This window comes from Pangasianodon hypophthalmus, chromosome 25 (assembly GCF_027358585.1).
Source record: "Pangasianodon hypophthalmus isolate fPanHyp1 chromosome 25, fPanHyp1.pri, whole genome shotgun sequence".
NCBI classification, from domain to species: domain Eukaryota; kingdom Metazoa; phylum Chordata; class Actinopteri; order Siluriformes; family Pangasiidae; genus Pangasianodon; species Pangasianodon hypophthalmus.
Window position 1 is genome coordinate 12,177,529 of NC_069734.1, and position 15,432 is coordinate 12,192,960.

Genomic DNA, 15,432 nt, shown 5'->3' on the forward strand with positions numbered 1-15,432 from the left:
TGCTACTACTACTGCTGCTGCTACTACTACTACTGCTGCTGCTGCTGCTACTACTACTACTACTGCTGCTACTACTTCTGCTACTACTACTCATACTACTGCTGGTACTACTACTACTGCTGCTACTGGTACTACTATTGCTACTACTAATACTGGTACTGCTACTACTGCAATTGGTACTACTGCTACTGGCACTGCTGCTACTACTACTACTATTGCTGCTGCTGCTGCTACTACTACTACTACTGCTATTATTACTAATACTGCCACTACTACAACTACTACTGCTGCTACTAACAGCTAACTACTACTATTATTATTATTATTATTATTATTAGTAGTAGTAGTATTAGTATTATCATCATCAATGCGTTTTCTCTCTCTCTCTCTCTCTGCAGGTGTACTACTCTTTATGGAGGAGGCTACTAAAGCCATTCTGGTGGTTGGTGGTGGCCTACACCATGTTGGTTCTCATTGCTATCTACACCTACCAGTTTGAGGACTTCCCAGACTACTGGAAGAACTTCACTGGCTTCACAGAGGATCAGTACGCTACTGATCTTTATTTGCATGTCCAAACAGCAGTTACTAGTTAGCTGATGCTAGTGAGACGGATGTTGGACCTGTGGCGGTGTGTGAGGGAAGATGTGAAAGATTGTTGTGTACACGGACTATAAGTAAATTTACGTCAAATATTTACACAAATGTCCTTGAGGTATTTGGAGTTAGTTAGAGAATGTATATGTATGTGTGTGTCTATGTCTGTTTGAATTGAAGTGTGTGGGAGTGTATTTTCATGTATATATACTTGTCAGTGTGTTGGCCTGCGTGACACTGACAGCTGCATGTTTCTGCCCTCCAGACTTGCAGATATCGGCCTCGAGACGTTTAAGCTATCTGAGTTGTTCAGCAGTATTCTGATTCCTGGCTTCTTCCTGTTGGCCTGCATCCTGCAGCTGCACTACTTCCACAAGTCATTCATGAAGATCACAGACCTGGAGCACGTCACACCTCTGCACAGGCACGACATGTATCTCTCTCCTCTCACTGCTGATCAGTGCACTACCAAACTATCACTGTCATAAGAACAAACTGTATTTATATAGCGCTATTCAAAGCATCCCAAAAAGAGCCAAAGCCATCCGTGGTAGCAAGTCCATGAGAGCATCACTGGCCCCATCCAAACAGGCCAGGTTAAAAAAGTACATCTTTATTAATCCTACAGCACATTTGAGAACATATGAATAAACATTCTCCTTGAAGGAAAATCCACACTGAAACACATTAAATACGTTTATATTGAAATATCTGTGACATACGTAGTGATTCTAGTGCTAATTTGTTGCTAGGTCCTCTGTTTTTTTTTTTTATTCCAGTGAGAAGGAAGAGGTTGTCTATCACACTGATTTCACAACAGTGTTTAATATGAGAAAGAAATGAGCCCTCGAAAGCAAAATTAATAACTTAAAGACCAGCATAGTAACTTGTTCTAAAGAAATGTTTGTTGACGCTGTATTTTTTGATCTGGAGCTAACTGAGTAATGTTGCTAACTAGTAAGAGACGCGTATAACTACCAGTTTAGCATTGTGCATCATCACGAACTCTGCCAAAAGACGTGACTTAGTAATGTCATTTGTACCTAAAGGTAGCAGATAAAGTTGATTATAAAGACAGTAAATTAAAAAAAAATATTGAATAGAAAGTTATTCCAGCTTTTAGTTCTGCAATGTCATTTTGTCTTAATATAAATAACACTGTGCATTACAGAAACCATATAAGCAAGTCTAATTGAGATTATGAGCAATGCAGTATGCGTTAATGTGTGTGTGATATGACTCAGAGATGCAGGTTGCACAACACTAAACTGGTTGTTACAAGGTTGTTGCATCTGGGGTAAAAGAGACATTTTGTACATTTAATTTTAGTCTCAGTATCTACTCAGTGCCTGCTGATATAACTGTCATGTCATGTCTTCCTCACAGTTTACTTTAATGAAACTGTTTCAGGTGTTGTTCTCTTCCTTAACTAACTCGTGTAAATGTGTGTTGGTTGGACATGCAGAAAGAGATCTGCCCTAAAGACGGAGGGAGGCGGCTTTGAGGAGGAAGATCCGACTACAGAGCTGGGAGATGATGAGTCAGAAGATGGAGGTCAGGCAACAAAATACTAACATTTCGTTTTATAACTATGATGTTGATTTGATTCTGTAAGTTCTGGACCTACTGTGTACTTAATATATTTCATGCTGTATGTTTACAACTTTTCCTCCTTTTTTCCCCTCAGTGATGGTGCCCAGTAAGTGGGGGCTGGTGATGGACAGACTCATGGTGCTGTGTCGGAAGTTCTTCGACATCCTCACCCACGTTCAGGTTTTTCTCTGGCGTGTCCTGGAGCTCCACGTCCTCAAAATTGTTGCTCTGTTTGTCATCTGGGTGGCGCTTGCAGAGGTCTCAGAAAAACTATTTATTATACTTTATTTATTTGACCACAGAACTGTTGAATTCTCAGATCTGCTTGGTGTTGATTAACTGGTCTTTATTAATTACAGCAAATAGGTTTATATTAATGTGTTCACTTTGATGTGTTGTATAATAAAACTCCTTCACAGGGACTTGTACAGCTAATAATACACAAATAAACAAATGTGTTTTTATTTAACAAAGACATGGAAGTTTTCTGTAAAGAGACGGAGTGGAATTTATGGAAGGAGTCTCCAGGATCAGCACTTTGTAACACTCCACCATGGGAAAGTCTTTAGCGTACAGGAGTTTGTGCTTTTTGGTCTCTCACTAACATGACAAGTTGTGTGGGTTTTTTTTTCTTGTGTCTTATTATACCTCTTATTATACCTGCGATAACAGGAACTAACTTGTCTCTCGGACATTCCAAAACACTAACTATAAATGGTTAATAAGTGCAACGTGTCATTCATCAATAAAATTGTTTGCAAATTGCTGTAGTACAAGAGGAATAAAACACGTCGTGATGTTACTGGGTAAAATAGGGTAAGGGTAAAATAGTGGCTTACATAAAATAGTACTACTAGCAGATATAATTAATACTGCTTGTTATAATGTATAACTTATAGCACTGTTTGTGTTTTTAAGCAATAAAACTTTACAGTTTATAACCTATACTGATCTCACCCAAAACCCTGTAAAATTCAGCCTGTTGCTTTGGTGCTGCTTTTGTGCTGTCAGAAGAAACATTTGTGCTGTTTTGTTTTGCAACGTGCACAAATGCAGAGCAATCAACACTGTTTTGAAATTGCTGGCTTGCTGTTTGACACTACAGGTCTAAAATTGTAAAATATGTTTATAGGACAATTGCTGCCTAGAAAGACTTCATGTCACATCATTAGCAATTTGTTTTATGAGGTGTTAATGTTTCTCACCACCCACACTCCCTCTCCCTCTCTCTCTCTCTCTCTCTCTCTCTCTCTGTGGCTGTGTAGCCGTCTGTGATGAACTTGGTGTTGGTGGTACTGTGGTCGTTTGCGATGCCCTTCGCCCGTTTCAGACCCTTGGCCTCCTGTCTTTCCACCATCTGGGTCTGCGTCATCATCGTCTGCAAGATGCTCTACCAGCTCAGCATTGTCAAACCCGAGGAGTACTCCAACAACTGTACAGTGGTGAGACACACACACACCACACACACACACACACACACACACACACACACACACACCAACTTGTACCATCTCTTATTCTTGCAAACATGGTTTTTAATTTGCACACGTGAAATTGTATATGCATATCCACTTCTTATTCCCTCTGTCTTTATTTCTCTCATCTCATAAGCTCCTAAGTGAACATTCTCACATACACACACCCACATGCTTGATGTTGCTAGCAGAGACTCACTGTGTCTGGAAGCTGACTCTGCACTGGTTTGATGCATCTCCTGCTCTCTCTCTCTCTCTCTCTCTCTCTCTCTCGCTCTCTCTCTCTGCCTCGTTCTAATTACACCCACACCCTTAAGCCAGTGTAGACACATATAGTCTTGAGCTTTGAAGCTGTTTATGGAAAACAGTGATTCGTTTAGGTCTCAGATGATTAGCAGGCCCTCCCCAGCACTCATTACTGACTCATTTGCATTATCACTGTGCTTGCCTATTGTATAAATTGTGAAATTGTGTACATTTTATTTCTGTCCATACTATTTGTTTATATAGTACTTGTGTTTATATTTATTTAAACAGAAATTTTGGCCTAATCCATGCAGACGTTTGCTGTATTCGCTTGTCCTTGACATTCCATTTCTCCATATCTATTTGTGTCATCTAGCCTCTGACCAATGAGACGAGTCTGAACACTGATGAGATCCTGAACTCCATACTTTACAAAGCCCCTGTAGATCCAGCCAATTGGTTTGGCTTTAGGAAGGATGCCACTGCTTTAGGCTACAGTAAGGTAAGAGTTTTTTGTCTTAAATTAATCCACAGTAAATATCCAGTAGTGATGGGCAGTATACCAGCGTAACTGAGGCACCAGTAGAAATTTATCAACCGGTAGAGATTTTAAAGTACCTATTGAGAAAAACTACAAAACAGCTCATATACAGCATTTTCCTTAAAAATTTCATTTTTCAGACTACTGGTTAATGATTTCCACATGGAGTATCACATGAATGCCACCAAAATAATCGTGATTGAACAGTTTTGTTCGTTCACCCTTTCACACCCCTTTACACAAGCACTGTATCTGTCAGGCTGTTTATCTACTACGCAAGAAAACAGAGCAGCTATGAGTCTCTCAGATGTACACAACAAACAGATGTATACAAGGAGATAACTAGTATATAATTGATTTGCATTGATGTGTGTGGTTTGATATATACACACCAAAATAAGTACCAATCCAAAATTTCTAGAAATAATATTATATGAAACATTGGGCATCCTAATAGGGAGAAAATGTTTTATGTGAACCTATAAACTAACATTTGTGTGTAAACTGGGTACTCTGTGCTATCAGAACCATCTGCTGGTGCTGCTGCTGCTGGTGTTTGAGGCGACTGTGTACCGGCACCAGATCCATCACTACAAGCAGATACAGCGTTCTCCTCCCTCCATCCCGGCTATCTTCCCACAATCCACACGTGACAAACTGGACGAGGGCCTGTTGCCCTGCATCAGATACCTGCTCAACTTCAGCTTCTTCAAGTTCGGCCTTGAGGTCTGCTTCCTTCATCTCCTACGGCACTTTTTTAAGGCACCCTGTTCTCAAACCACTCTTAACAAGTCTCAGGGAATATAATGTCAAATATTTAAAAGGTACCATAAGATATATGTAATATAAACATCTATCATTGTTTGAATGATAGAACAATGATGCTGAGCGCAGTGATCAGACTGACATGAAATGTCTGGACATGGCCTACTACGTTAAAGAGCATGCTTGATTATCGTCATTGTCTGAGATTCCTTGCCTGCTACGCCAGAATTGGAAAAGTTAAATTCCAAGTGTATGAACTTACACAATAAATTTATCACAGTAGTCTATGCCTTTAAGTTTCTCTTATGAAGTTTTTAGGATTATTTTGAATGTTAATTGTGTCAGTCATTACTGGCGATCGTGACTCCAATTTAACTTCCTACACTCCCTAGATCTGCTTCCTGATGACTGTGAATGCGATTGGCCAGCGCATGAACTTCCTGGTCATTATCCACGGATGCTGGTTGGTCGCCATCATGGTGCGTCGTCGCCGCGAGGCCATCGCTCAGATCTGGTCTAAATACTGCATCTTCCTGCTCATCTTCATGATCTATCAGTACATCCTGTGTGTGGGAATGCCTCCTGCTCTCTGTATCGGTTAGTCCACCTATCAAAGATCTTCATTAGAAGAAGCCTGTATTTGTTACACATACATTACAGCACAGTGAAATTCTTTTCTTCGCATATCCCAGCTTGTTAAGCTAAACACAAATATAGAACTATACAAGCAACAGGGAGAGATTCTCAATCTAGATTTTGGGATGCACAACCAGTCCAGTGTTTTGTTCTGTTAAGACATTTCCTATCATCCATACATAAAGTTAGTGTGACAGTGATAAGGATCATCATAATAACAAGTGACAAAGTCTCAGGTGATCAATCAGTTTCTACTGAAATGTGTGACTACAGCAATAGGTTGAATAATAACAAATGAAATTAAGACTCCTGAGTTTATGCAAACTAATTCCAAATTCAGCAAAGTTTATAATCCAAGGGATTGGCTCCAGTAAATTCCTTAGACTGATCTTTTACTGTTGACTGTCTGCTGTGACCCACTTTCTAATCTCCCAGATAATCTCCCCAGAACCTCAATTTTAACTATATTTTTATCAAATGAAATAAAATAGAGACAGTTATTTTATAACTTCATCCCCATTTCTAGCACAGATAAAGCAGTACATTAGAAAAGAGTTGAGTAAGCTTTGCTGTTTTAAAATGAAAGCAGAGAAAATATGTATATTGTTTTCTCTTTATTCATATAGATAACTGGGTAATGATTGCATGGTAAATGTTCACTTTAAGCTATTGATTAAGAACTCGAAAGATGATGAGAAAAACACTATACTAGCAGTCACAATGAAACCAAGAGATAAACTAGGGGTGACATTAATGTCGACATGAAGGGTCGCTATACGTCCTGGTATTATTCTGTTGACCTAAACTGCTTAATTTAATGGCATGTTTGTACAGACTACCCGTGGAGATGGAAAAGCTCAGTCACCATCAACTCAGCTCTGATTAAATGGATCTACCTGCCTGATTTCTACACCACCCCCAACTCCAAGAACCTGATTGGTGAGTGAATAGTCTTAGTTGGGTGTTAGAACAATATAGCACACATTGTTATGTCAAATTCCAATAAAGAGGACCATTACTCAGATAGCACGAGTGCAGTGTGTCTTGACTCTGCATTTATGTGTATACGCAGCGGACTTCCTGCTGCTAATGTGTGCCTCACTGCAGTGGACGGTTTTCGAGAACGAGAAGAAAGAGGAATGGATGGTGATGGGAGGAGAGAATAAGGACAACCCTGACCCCATGGAGGACATGCTGTTTAACCCAGCTCCTAATTTCATCAACTGCAGGTATAGTCTCAATCCAGAGAAATGGTAATAGGGATCCATGATTCCAGAAATCAAAATGAGAAATACACTTGGAAAACAGATTCTGTATGAATCTTGGGAAATGGATAATGTATCTACACTCCCAGTGTCTCAGTGTTGTTCAATGAAAATTGAAAATTAAAGTATAAAATATAATATTTGTGCAGTTGTTAAGCTTTAAACAGTCCTTATCAGCTGGGGAGATGCAGAAACACACTCTTGTCTGTTCTAATGAAAGCTCAGAGAATATTTTTTGAGAAAGCATTTTTTTTTTGTAAGTCCAGAAGCTAATATTAATTACATCCCTTTTTATACAGAAAAGTGCACATACTTCTGGTTGAGTATTTCTTGAGTGTAATCACGTCTGCTCATAACTATTATGGCAGAATCAAAATGAAAATGTCATTGTCATTTAGCAGTGTGCTTACAGTAAATAATAAGATAAAGGAGTTATATCTTAGCTTTAAGGCTATTCACGCCTACAAGGCCACAAATGCTGAATCCTCCAAGGTAGCATTTTATCTGTAGCTAGCACTTCACTGATGTGGATCAGTGTCTGTTAGAATCAAGGCCATCTTTTCTCTTTTCTCTTTGGTTGGACAGTCACCAAGATCCCACTTACGACAAGCAAAAGTTCATGATACTAGTTCCTGTGATGACATCAATAGCCAATTAAGAGTAAAAGGAAATTATCACTTAAATTAAAGTAGTGTCATATAGCATCTAAGCTGAAAAGGAAGGAAGTGTATTTATTAGTGTTTCCAGGAAATAAAGATCATAGTCATAGTTAAAGTTTCAAGGTCATAATCTTGGTCTGCCCTAGCATTTATCTGAGGGGAGAATAATGTCATGATGGAGTTTTGCCTGACATAAATGAATTCTCATTTACGGTATGTGCATATCTGCATGAAAAGCCTAATACTGTGTGTTCTGGTCTTCCCTGATATGCTTCTTCGTTTGAGGAAGAAGCGGGAATTACACTTAATGACCTCCTATCCATTCTTTTCTGATTATGCATTCTGGCATTATGCATTCCTCCTGCTCTCCTGAAGAGTGATCCTTTTTACTGCTGCCAGAATATCCATTACTATAAAGTGGATGTTAGTACACTCACATACAAAACAGAGATCTAAGGGATAGAGAGACTTTTGCTCTATTTTTACGAAAATCAGACTGGGAAATACATGTGGAACACGGATTATACTGTATATACACACACTCATTGCCCAGTGTGATGTATGTAAAAACAATGATCATTATGTTATAAGGTGTGTGATACCAGAGTGCCACATTGTAGTTCAATTAAAAAATATAAGTAAAAAAATATATTTATTTGTATCATTGGTTAGCATTCAACATTGCCTATCCTTTGGGCCCTTATTGTTTGCTTGGGATTGTTAGCAAGCTAAAAACAAAATCATCATATGGAGAAGTTTATTTAAATCAACAATACTAGTGGCTGTGATTAAGATAAATCTCTCTCTTATCAAATATTACAAAATTAGGTAGACTAATTGAATTATAAAAGTGATATGCTTTTTAAAACATTTTTTTCTAAATTAATCTACTAAGTTGCTCACCAGCAGCAGCTCTTTGGCATAGATTTTGTTGGGGGAGGACGACAATAATAACAACATAAAGTATGTCAAGAGTCTATCAAACCTGATGCTATAGGGTAACTTGTAGTTGAGAGACAACAGCATAGTCATCCAGCATCCAGTCTAGTAGCTTGTTTTTTTTAACTGTATTTGATGCAGTTGTGTGTTTCAAAAGAGCTATTATAATTAACCATGTTTGTCAGGAAAATTATTAACCAGGTTTCAGCAAAATTTCCAGCCCAACTACATCTCAGAAACCATACAAACATCCTCTAACTAGTTCAAAAAATTTGGCAATGGAAAACATGTCTTCCTTTATTTTCTCAGCTTTTGTGTGGGGAAACAAGGTCACTGTGGTGCATGTGCATTTATTATGTACAGACATTACGCCATAATTGCCCATTCTCTCTCCCAATATTTCCAGTATATCATCACAGATACACTGTATAATATTCAACTCCAATTATTTGCTAAAAAACAATCTTTAGGCGGCTGCAGAGTAGTTTTAAACTAGTCCACATGTGACCCTGGCAACCGTTGCGCCTCCTCTGAGCATGAGGCAGTATAATTCCTACCCCAGTGGGGCTCTATTAGTGCTTGTTTCAGTTCCAACCTTTGACCACTAGGTCAATTAATAAATCTGTGGAGCTAAATGGGGCAGTGAGCATGCTGGCCCACCAATGCGCAGCATCTAGAAAGGTGAGCATATCAATGGACCATCGGCTTACGTCTATGCAACAGAACAGAAACAGCAACATTTTTTAAAATCATTGGTCAAGAGGTAATTTAATAAATTAGTGTTTCAGCGGAATTTAAAATGCATGGAGGAGTTTATGAAGATTAACATTTGTTGAATGGCTGATATACGTATGAAGATAGCGAACAATAAGGGAAGATTATAGTTGTCAGTTTAGCATTGTTTCCTCCTCAGCAAATAGTTCATCACTGTCAGCAAATATAAGACTCAAGTAGGAGGTGTGGCACAAAGTTTAGAGTTGATTTGGATGAAAATTTATTTCTAATTATTATATTAAATTCAGATTCCTTTTTAGTGGCTCTATGTTTGGATTGGATTGGTATCTATTTTATTCATAAGTCACTTTTTATAAAAGCCTCTTCCAAATGAACACATGTAAATGTAATTAATGTAATGAAAAAGACCAATAAAAGTTTAGTGAAACCATAATAAAGAAGAAAGGTGAAAAAAGTAGAAAAAGTGAGTGTGTAATTAAGTTTCTGTCTGTGTTCCGATCCTGTCATATGCTATTTTGTCAGTTTTTGTTAATTTAGGTTCGTTTGGGTTTAGGTTGGTTTGTAATGTTTAAAAGTGCTTGCACACCTATAATAATCATATAATTTTAAAGACGTGCAGAACAGCTGGGATTTACATGTCTGCAATGTAAATGATTGAGAGTCAGTTGGGGCAAGGAGTTCTAAAAAATGACAAACTGCACCTTTAAACCCACATGCATGGTGTTCAGATAGACACTCAAATGACACCAAAGCTTTATTTCAGATGGTCTGAACTGGAAATATTTCTCTCTGTCTTTCTTCCCATCTCTCAGATCTTACCTGGACATGGCGAAAGTCGTAGTGTTCCGCTACATGTTCTGGTTTGTGTTGGCCGTCGTGTTTGTGACAGGCTCCACGCGGATCAGCGTGTTCGGTCTGGGCTATCTTCTGGCCTGCTTTTTCTTCCTGCTGTATGGTAGGCGGCTGATGATCAAACCCTCCCGTACACGTTTGCTCATGTGGGACTGCCTCATCATCTACAATGTAGGAGTCATCATCGCCAAGAATGCACTGTCTGTGAGTGAGCAGAAGAACACACGTGCTGTAAACAGTGTCACACATGCTTACTGTCAGTAACAACCAGGGCTTGTAATAACCATATCTATGATGTGTATACATTAATGAAGTTGTGTGTGTGTGGTCCTGCCAGATCCTGGCCTGTGTGTTTGTGGCTGAGATGCAGTCACGTTTCTGCTGGGTGATCCAGCTCTTCAGTCTCGTCTGTACAGTCAAAGGCTACTATGACCGTGAGTCTGTGTTTTCAGTGGTTTCGAACCATTAATTTAACGTGGGATTTTATTAATGAACAGAAGTTTACAAGTTGTATTTCTGACATTGGAAACATAACTCATATCTGAGTTTTATGCAGTTACCAGTAAAATGGTTGTTTCTTTGTGGACCACTCATTTATTGTTGAGATTTTAATTTTGCTTAATTTTAACAATGATCTTCAAAATCTTCATGTACATAACACAAGATACCCCAAGTGTTGTCATAGCAGCAACTTAAAGCTCTGGTAGATCAGTTCTTGATTCCAGCTCAGCAGCATTTTGTTGCCAGAACTGATTTTGCTAGCTGAGAACCGGCTCCTTTGGGGTGGAAGGGTGCAGAATGGTTACAGGTGTGTGTGTGTGTGTGTGTGTGTGTGTGTGTGTGTGTGTCTGTCCCTCCACAGCCACATCCCTGAGTGATAAGGAGTGCAGTTTGCCTGTTGAGGAGGCAGGCATCATCTGGGACAGCATCTGCTTCTTCTTCCTCCTGCTGCAGAGGAGAGTCTTCCTCAGCTTCTACTTTGTGCATGTGACTGCAGATCTGCAGGCTTCTGGGCAACAGGCATCACGGTGAGAGCGCCCCCTGCTGGAGGAGGGAGCGAGAGGCTAGCACAGTAGAAACATTAAATTGCTTAACCTGGCAGCATTGTTGAAGCATTTTTGCTTTGACCATTAATGCTATTATTAATAATAACAACCTTCCATAGACTCAAAGTCCATTTCCATGTGCTTAATAGTATGTTCAGAAAAAGATTATGACAAACAGGAGGAGCTTTAAAAATCAAATATAGATCATAGTAAATAATAGAAAATAAATATAGTAGTTCTCTTATAAATAGAAATGCTGTTTAATTATATTTGCTATTGTTAGCAGCAATAGGAGAGGACAGTTTATTATGTAGGGTGATTGTATTCCCTCTGACCATACTGATTGTGATTTTGTGTGTGTGTGTGTCTGCATGTACAGGGGTTTCGAGCTGTTCAATGCCAGCATTATAAAGAATGTGCGTTTTTATCAGCAGGCCGAGAAAAAATCCATTCAGCAGCTGAAGAGCTCGTGAGTTACTGTTCCTCTGCACATGCTCTTTCCCTTACAGCACACGAACACCACCATAACACTCCCATGCTACAACCTCAGTCAGCTGGATTCTCTCATTACTAATTTAAATAACTAATTACAAACTCAGCAGTGAACATGCAACCCTGGAAACATGCTTGCTCACTCACTGGTGACTCGGACTTATGAACCTAGTTGTGTGATTTTACTATATTCTGTATGTTACTGTAACTATATTTCATAATGTTGACCTCTTTATGTCTTATTTTGATTTGTGTTTTATTTTCGGTAACTCTCCACCACTGTAGATGCTCACCCTCAGCATGATTTTTTGAAATTTATATCATTTCAGTTGAACAAATGAAATACAAATGTACATAAACACGTTTGATTTACCACACTATAATACACTACAGTCACTTTTTACATTCATGCGTCTCCTCAGGATGAAGCGAATCCGCGACAAGCAGCAGCGCTATAAAGAGGGACGGAAGCTATCTGAAAAAGAGCAGCAGCCATCAGGTGCTTATTCGCTCTCTTCTATCACTCCTACCTGATTCAGTTCTGTTCTGCTTAAACCTGCAGTACATACCTTTTGGGGATTTGTAAACCCAAAAGTGTAAGAAAATTCTGTAATGTCAGATGTGCTATACATGCCACTGATTCCCCATAGCAAGCGAAAACACATTCAGGTAGTGCCTACACATATGGAGTAACTGCACTGGACTATGATATATATAGTATATTTCAGCAGTGGCAGTATATGGCTTGTTTTTTTCTGGAAAAATGTCATACGGTTTGTGTTATATTTTACAACACTCTTAACCAAAAATACAAAGCACAGCATGTGTGAGTAACCACAAAACTGCATTTGCTTACATAAAATGGTCCTTCTACATGTTGAAATGGACACTGGGTATAAAGATAACAGCCATGTCTTCTTCACACAGAGTCTCAGGAAGAGAGGAAGGAGAGGAAGAAGAAAAAAGAGTGGTACCGTCCCTGGATAGATCATGCAACTGGTACACACACGTCTTGTCATACTCCTCATACTGTACAGGCTGAAGCAGCCTAGCTAAATTCCTACTTCCTCACTGAATCACTCACTCACTCACTCATTCACTCACTCCCCACTCACCCACCCACTCACTCATTCACTCACTCACCCACTCACTCACCCACTCACTCACCCACTCACTCACCCACTCACTCACTCACTCATTCACTCACTCACCCACTCACTCACCCACTCACTCACCCACTCACTCATTCACTCACTCACCCACCCACTCACTCTCAGCCACTCTCAGCCACTCCCTCACTCTATCATTTACTCACCCACTTTTAGGGGGAAAAAAAAAAAGTACAATAAGCTGATTGCATAAGTGTGCACACCCCTAAACCAATACTAAGTTGAAGCACCTTTAGATTTTATCATGGCATTCACAGAATCTTTTTAGGTGAGAGTCAATCAGTTTGGCACATCTCGACTTAGCAATATTTCACCATTCTTCTTTGCAGAAGCATTCTAATTCTGTCATATTTGCTGGGCATCTCCTGTGCGCAGTCCTCTTTAGGTCACCCCAATTTTGATTGGATTTAGATCTGGACTCTGGCTGGACCGTTCTAAAACCTTGATCTTGTTTTGGGAAAGCCTTTCCTTTGTTGATCTGGAGGTGTGCTTTGGGTCATTGTCATGCTGAAAGTTGAAATTCTAAAGTGTTTTAGGAGAAGCCTTAAGCCCCAGTTTCAACTGAAGAAAAGCAGCCCCAAAGCACGATGCTGCCACCTCCATGCTTCACGATGGGGATGGTGTTCTTTTGGTGATGTGCTGGTTTTTTTGTTTTTTGTTTTGTTTTTTGTGCCAAACAGCTTTGGTCTCAGCAGACCTAACATATTATTCCACATGGTTTTGGGAGATTGGATGTTTTGGAGATTTTTTTGGAAATTTGTGCGGGTTTAGATGTTTTTTTGGGTTAAAAAAAAAAAAAACTTCCGTCTTGCCACCCTACCCTGTAGCCCAGTCATCGAGAGATTGTTGTCGCATGTTGGGAGCAACCAGTACTTACCAGAAATTGCTGCAATTATTTTAATGTTGCTGTTGGTGTCTTGGCAGCCTCCCTGACCATTTTTCTCCTGCTCTTCTCATCAATTTTAAAGGGATGTCCTGTTTTAATTAATGCAACTGTTGTGCCATATTTTCTTCACTTGTTGATTATTGTTTTTATTGGAAATTTTTTTGTAACCCTCAATAGGGTTGATATTTTTCAACATTGAGATCCCATACCTCTTTAGTAAGCTCTTTGCGGCACATGGCTTTTCCGGTTGGATGTTACCAAGAAGATGTAAGGAAAATCCTACAGGAACAGCTATACTTTATTTGGGGTTAATCAGTCACTTTGATGGCAGGTGTATACTAAATAATGTTTAAGATGAGTTTGAACGTGATTGGTTGATTCTGAACACTGCCACATTTCCAATTATAAAAGGATGTCTACACTTATGCAAGCTGGGTATTGGAAGTTTTTGGTTTTCTTTTTTCACTAAAACATTTCTGGTTGTTTGTCACTTGATTTTTCATATGTTGCAATTTCACAATAAAGGTGAAAAAGGTTCTGACATGGTTTCAATTAGTTTCTTTTTTTTTTTACATCACAAAACCTTCCATTTAACAAGGGTGTGTAGACTTTTTATATCCACTTAATCACTCACTCAATCTATTAGTCACTCACCCTATCACTCACTCGCTCAATCCCTCACTCAATCACTCGGTCACTCACACAAAAAATGTGACAGGGAATGATTTACAGTCTTTTTCTTGTTTCTTTTCTTCTTCTGTCTCATGGATAAAAGAGAACAAACTGGAACTGTAAGTCTGTGTGTTTCTGTAGTATTGCATTCTGGGGATTACTACCTGTTTGAGTCAGACAGTGAAGATGAGGAGGTTTTAGAAGAGGAGCAGAAACATCACAAACAGACTGCATTTCAGGTAAGACACACCCAAACACACACAAAGACCAGGTCGATAACGGTAATGTAACAGTTAATATCAAGTGCAGTTGATCATTTCCTTTTGTATATAAGGCTGCTGTGTGTTCTTTGTGTGTGTGTGTGTGTGTGTGTGTGTGTGTGTGTGTATATGTGATGCTACAGTTGGCATATCAGGCATGGGTGACCAGCGCTAAACAGGTACTAAGAGAGCGGCAACAGAGACAGAAAGAACAGAGACATGAGAGAGAAAGACATCTGACTAGCTCACAGGCTTCAGGTAAGACCACACACACACACACACACACACACACACACGCACACAAACTGTACACACATCATCATACACATACTAAAGGAACATTCCCATCTTCCTTCATGCTTGAATTTTCCTCTTAACCTTCTTAACCCAAATGCAATCAATCAGGAACGACATGTTTAGTGTCTTCAGTTTGTTACTTTTGTTACTACAACGCTAACATCGGCTACACCTACCAGATTAACATTGTATAAACTGCATGGCCTAATATTCACACCCTCAATTCAAAAGACATCACAGTAATATCATAAAATTCTGTGTCTTTTTTTATTAATAGCATAACAGGTCTGCATGAAAAACAGTTTGA

General features: G+C 39.2%; 1 protein-coding gene across 2 annotated transcripts in view; it reads left to right on the forward strand.

Moving 5' to 3' along the window:
- Positions 1–15,432, forward strand: part of piezo1 (piezo-type mechanosensitive ion channel component 1) — a 113,721-nt gene that overhangs the window by 84,604 nt on the left and 13,685 nt on the right. For both annotated transcript variants that reach the window (XM_026946741.3, XM_026946742.3), the window contains exons 15-32: positions 399–547; positions 863–1,021; positions 2,063–2,151; positions 2,285–2,448; positions 3,456–3,632; positions 4,288–4,413; positions 4,978–5,178; positions 5,610–5,814; positions 6,688–6,792; positions 6,926–7,082; positions 10,264–10,507; positions 10,641–10,737; positions 11,166–11,331; positions 11,729–11,818; positions 12,264–12,340; positions 12,769–12,840; positions 14,710–14,807; positions 14,972–15,086. In XM_026946741.3, coding sequence (XP_026802542.3) covers positions 399–547; positions 863–1,021; positions 2,063–2,151; positions 2,285–2,448; positions 3,456–3,632; positions 4,288–4,413; positions 4,978–5,178; positions 5,610–5,814; positions 6,688–6,792; positions 6,926–7,082; positions 10,264–10,507; positions 10,641–10,737; positions 11,166–11,331; positions 11,729–11,818; positions 12,264–12,340; positions 12,769–12,840; positions 14,710–14,807; positions 14,972–15,086 — 2,491 coding nt within the window. The remainder of the gene's footprint in view (positions 1–398; positions 548–862; positions 1,022–2,062; positions 2,152–2,284; positions 2,449–3,455; positions 3,633–4,287; positions 4,414–4,977; positions 5,179–5,609; positions 5,815–6,687; positions 6,793–6,925; positions 7,083–10,263; positions 10,508–10,640; positions 10,738–11,165; positions 11,332–11,728; positions 11,819–12,263; positions 12,341–12,768; positions 12,841–14,709; positions 14,808–14,971; positions 15,087–15,432) is intronic.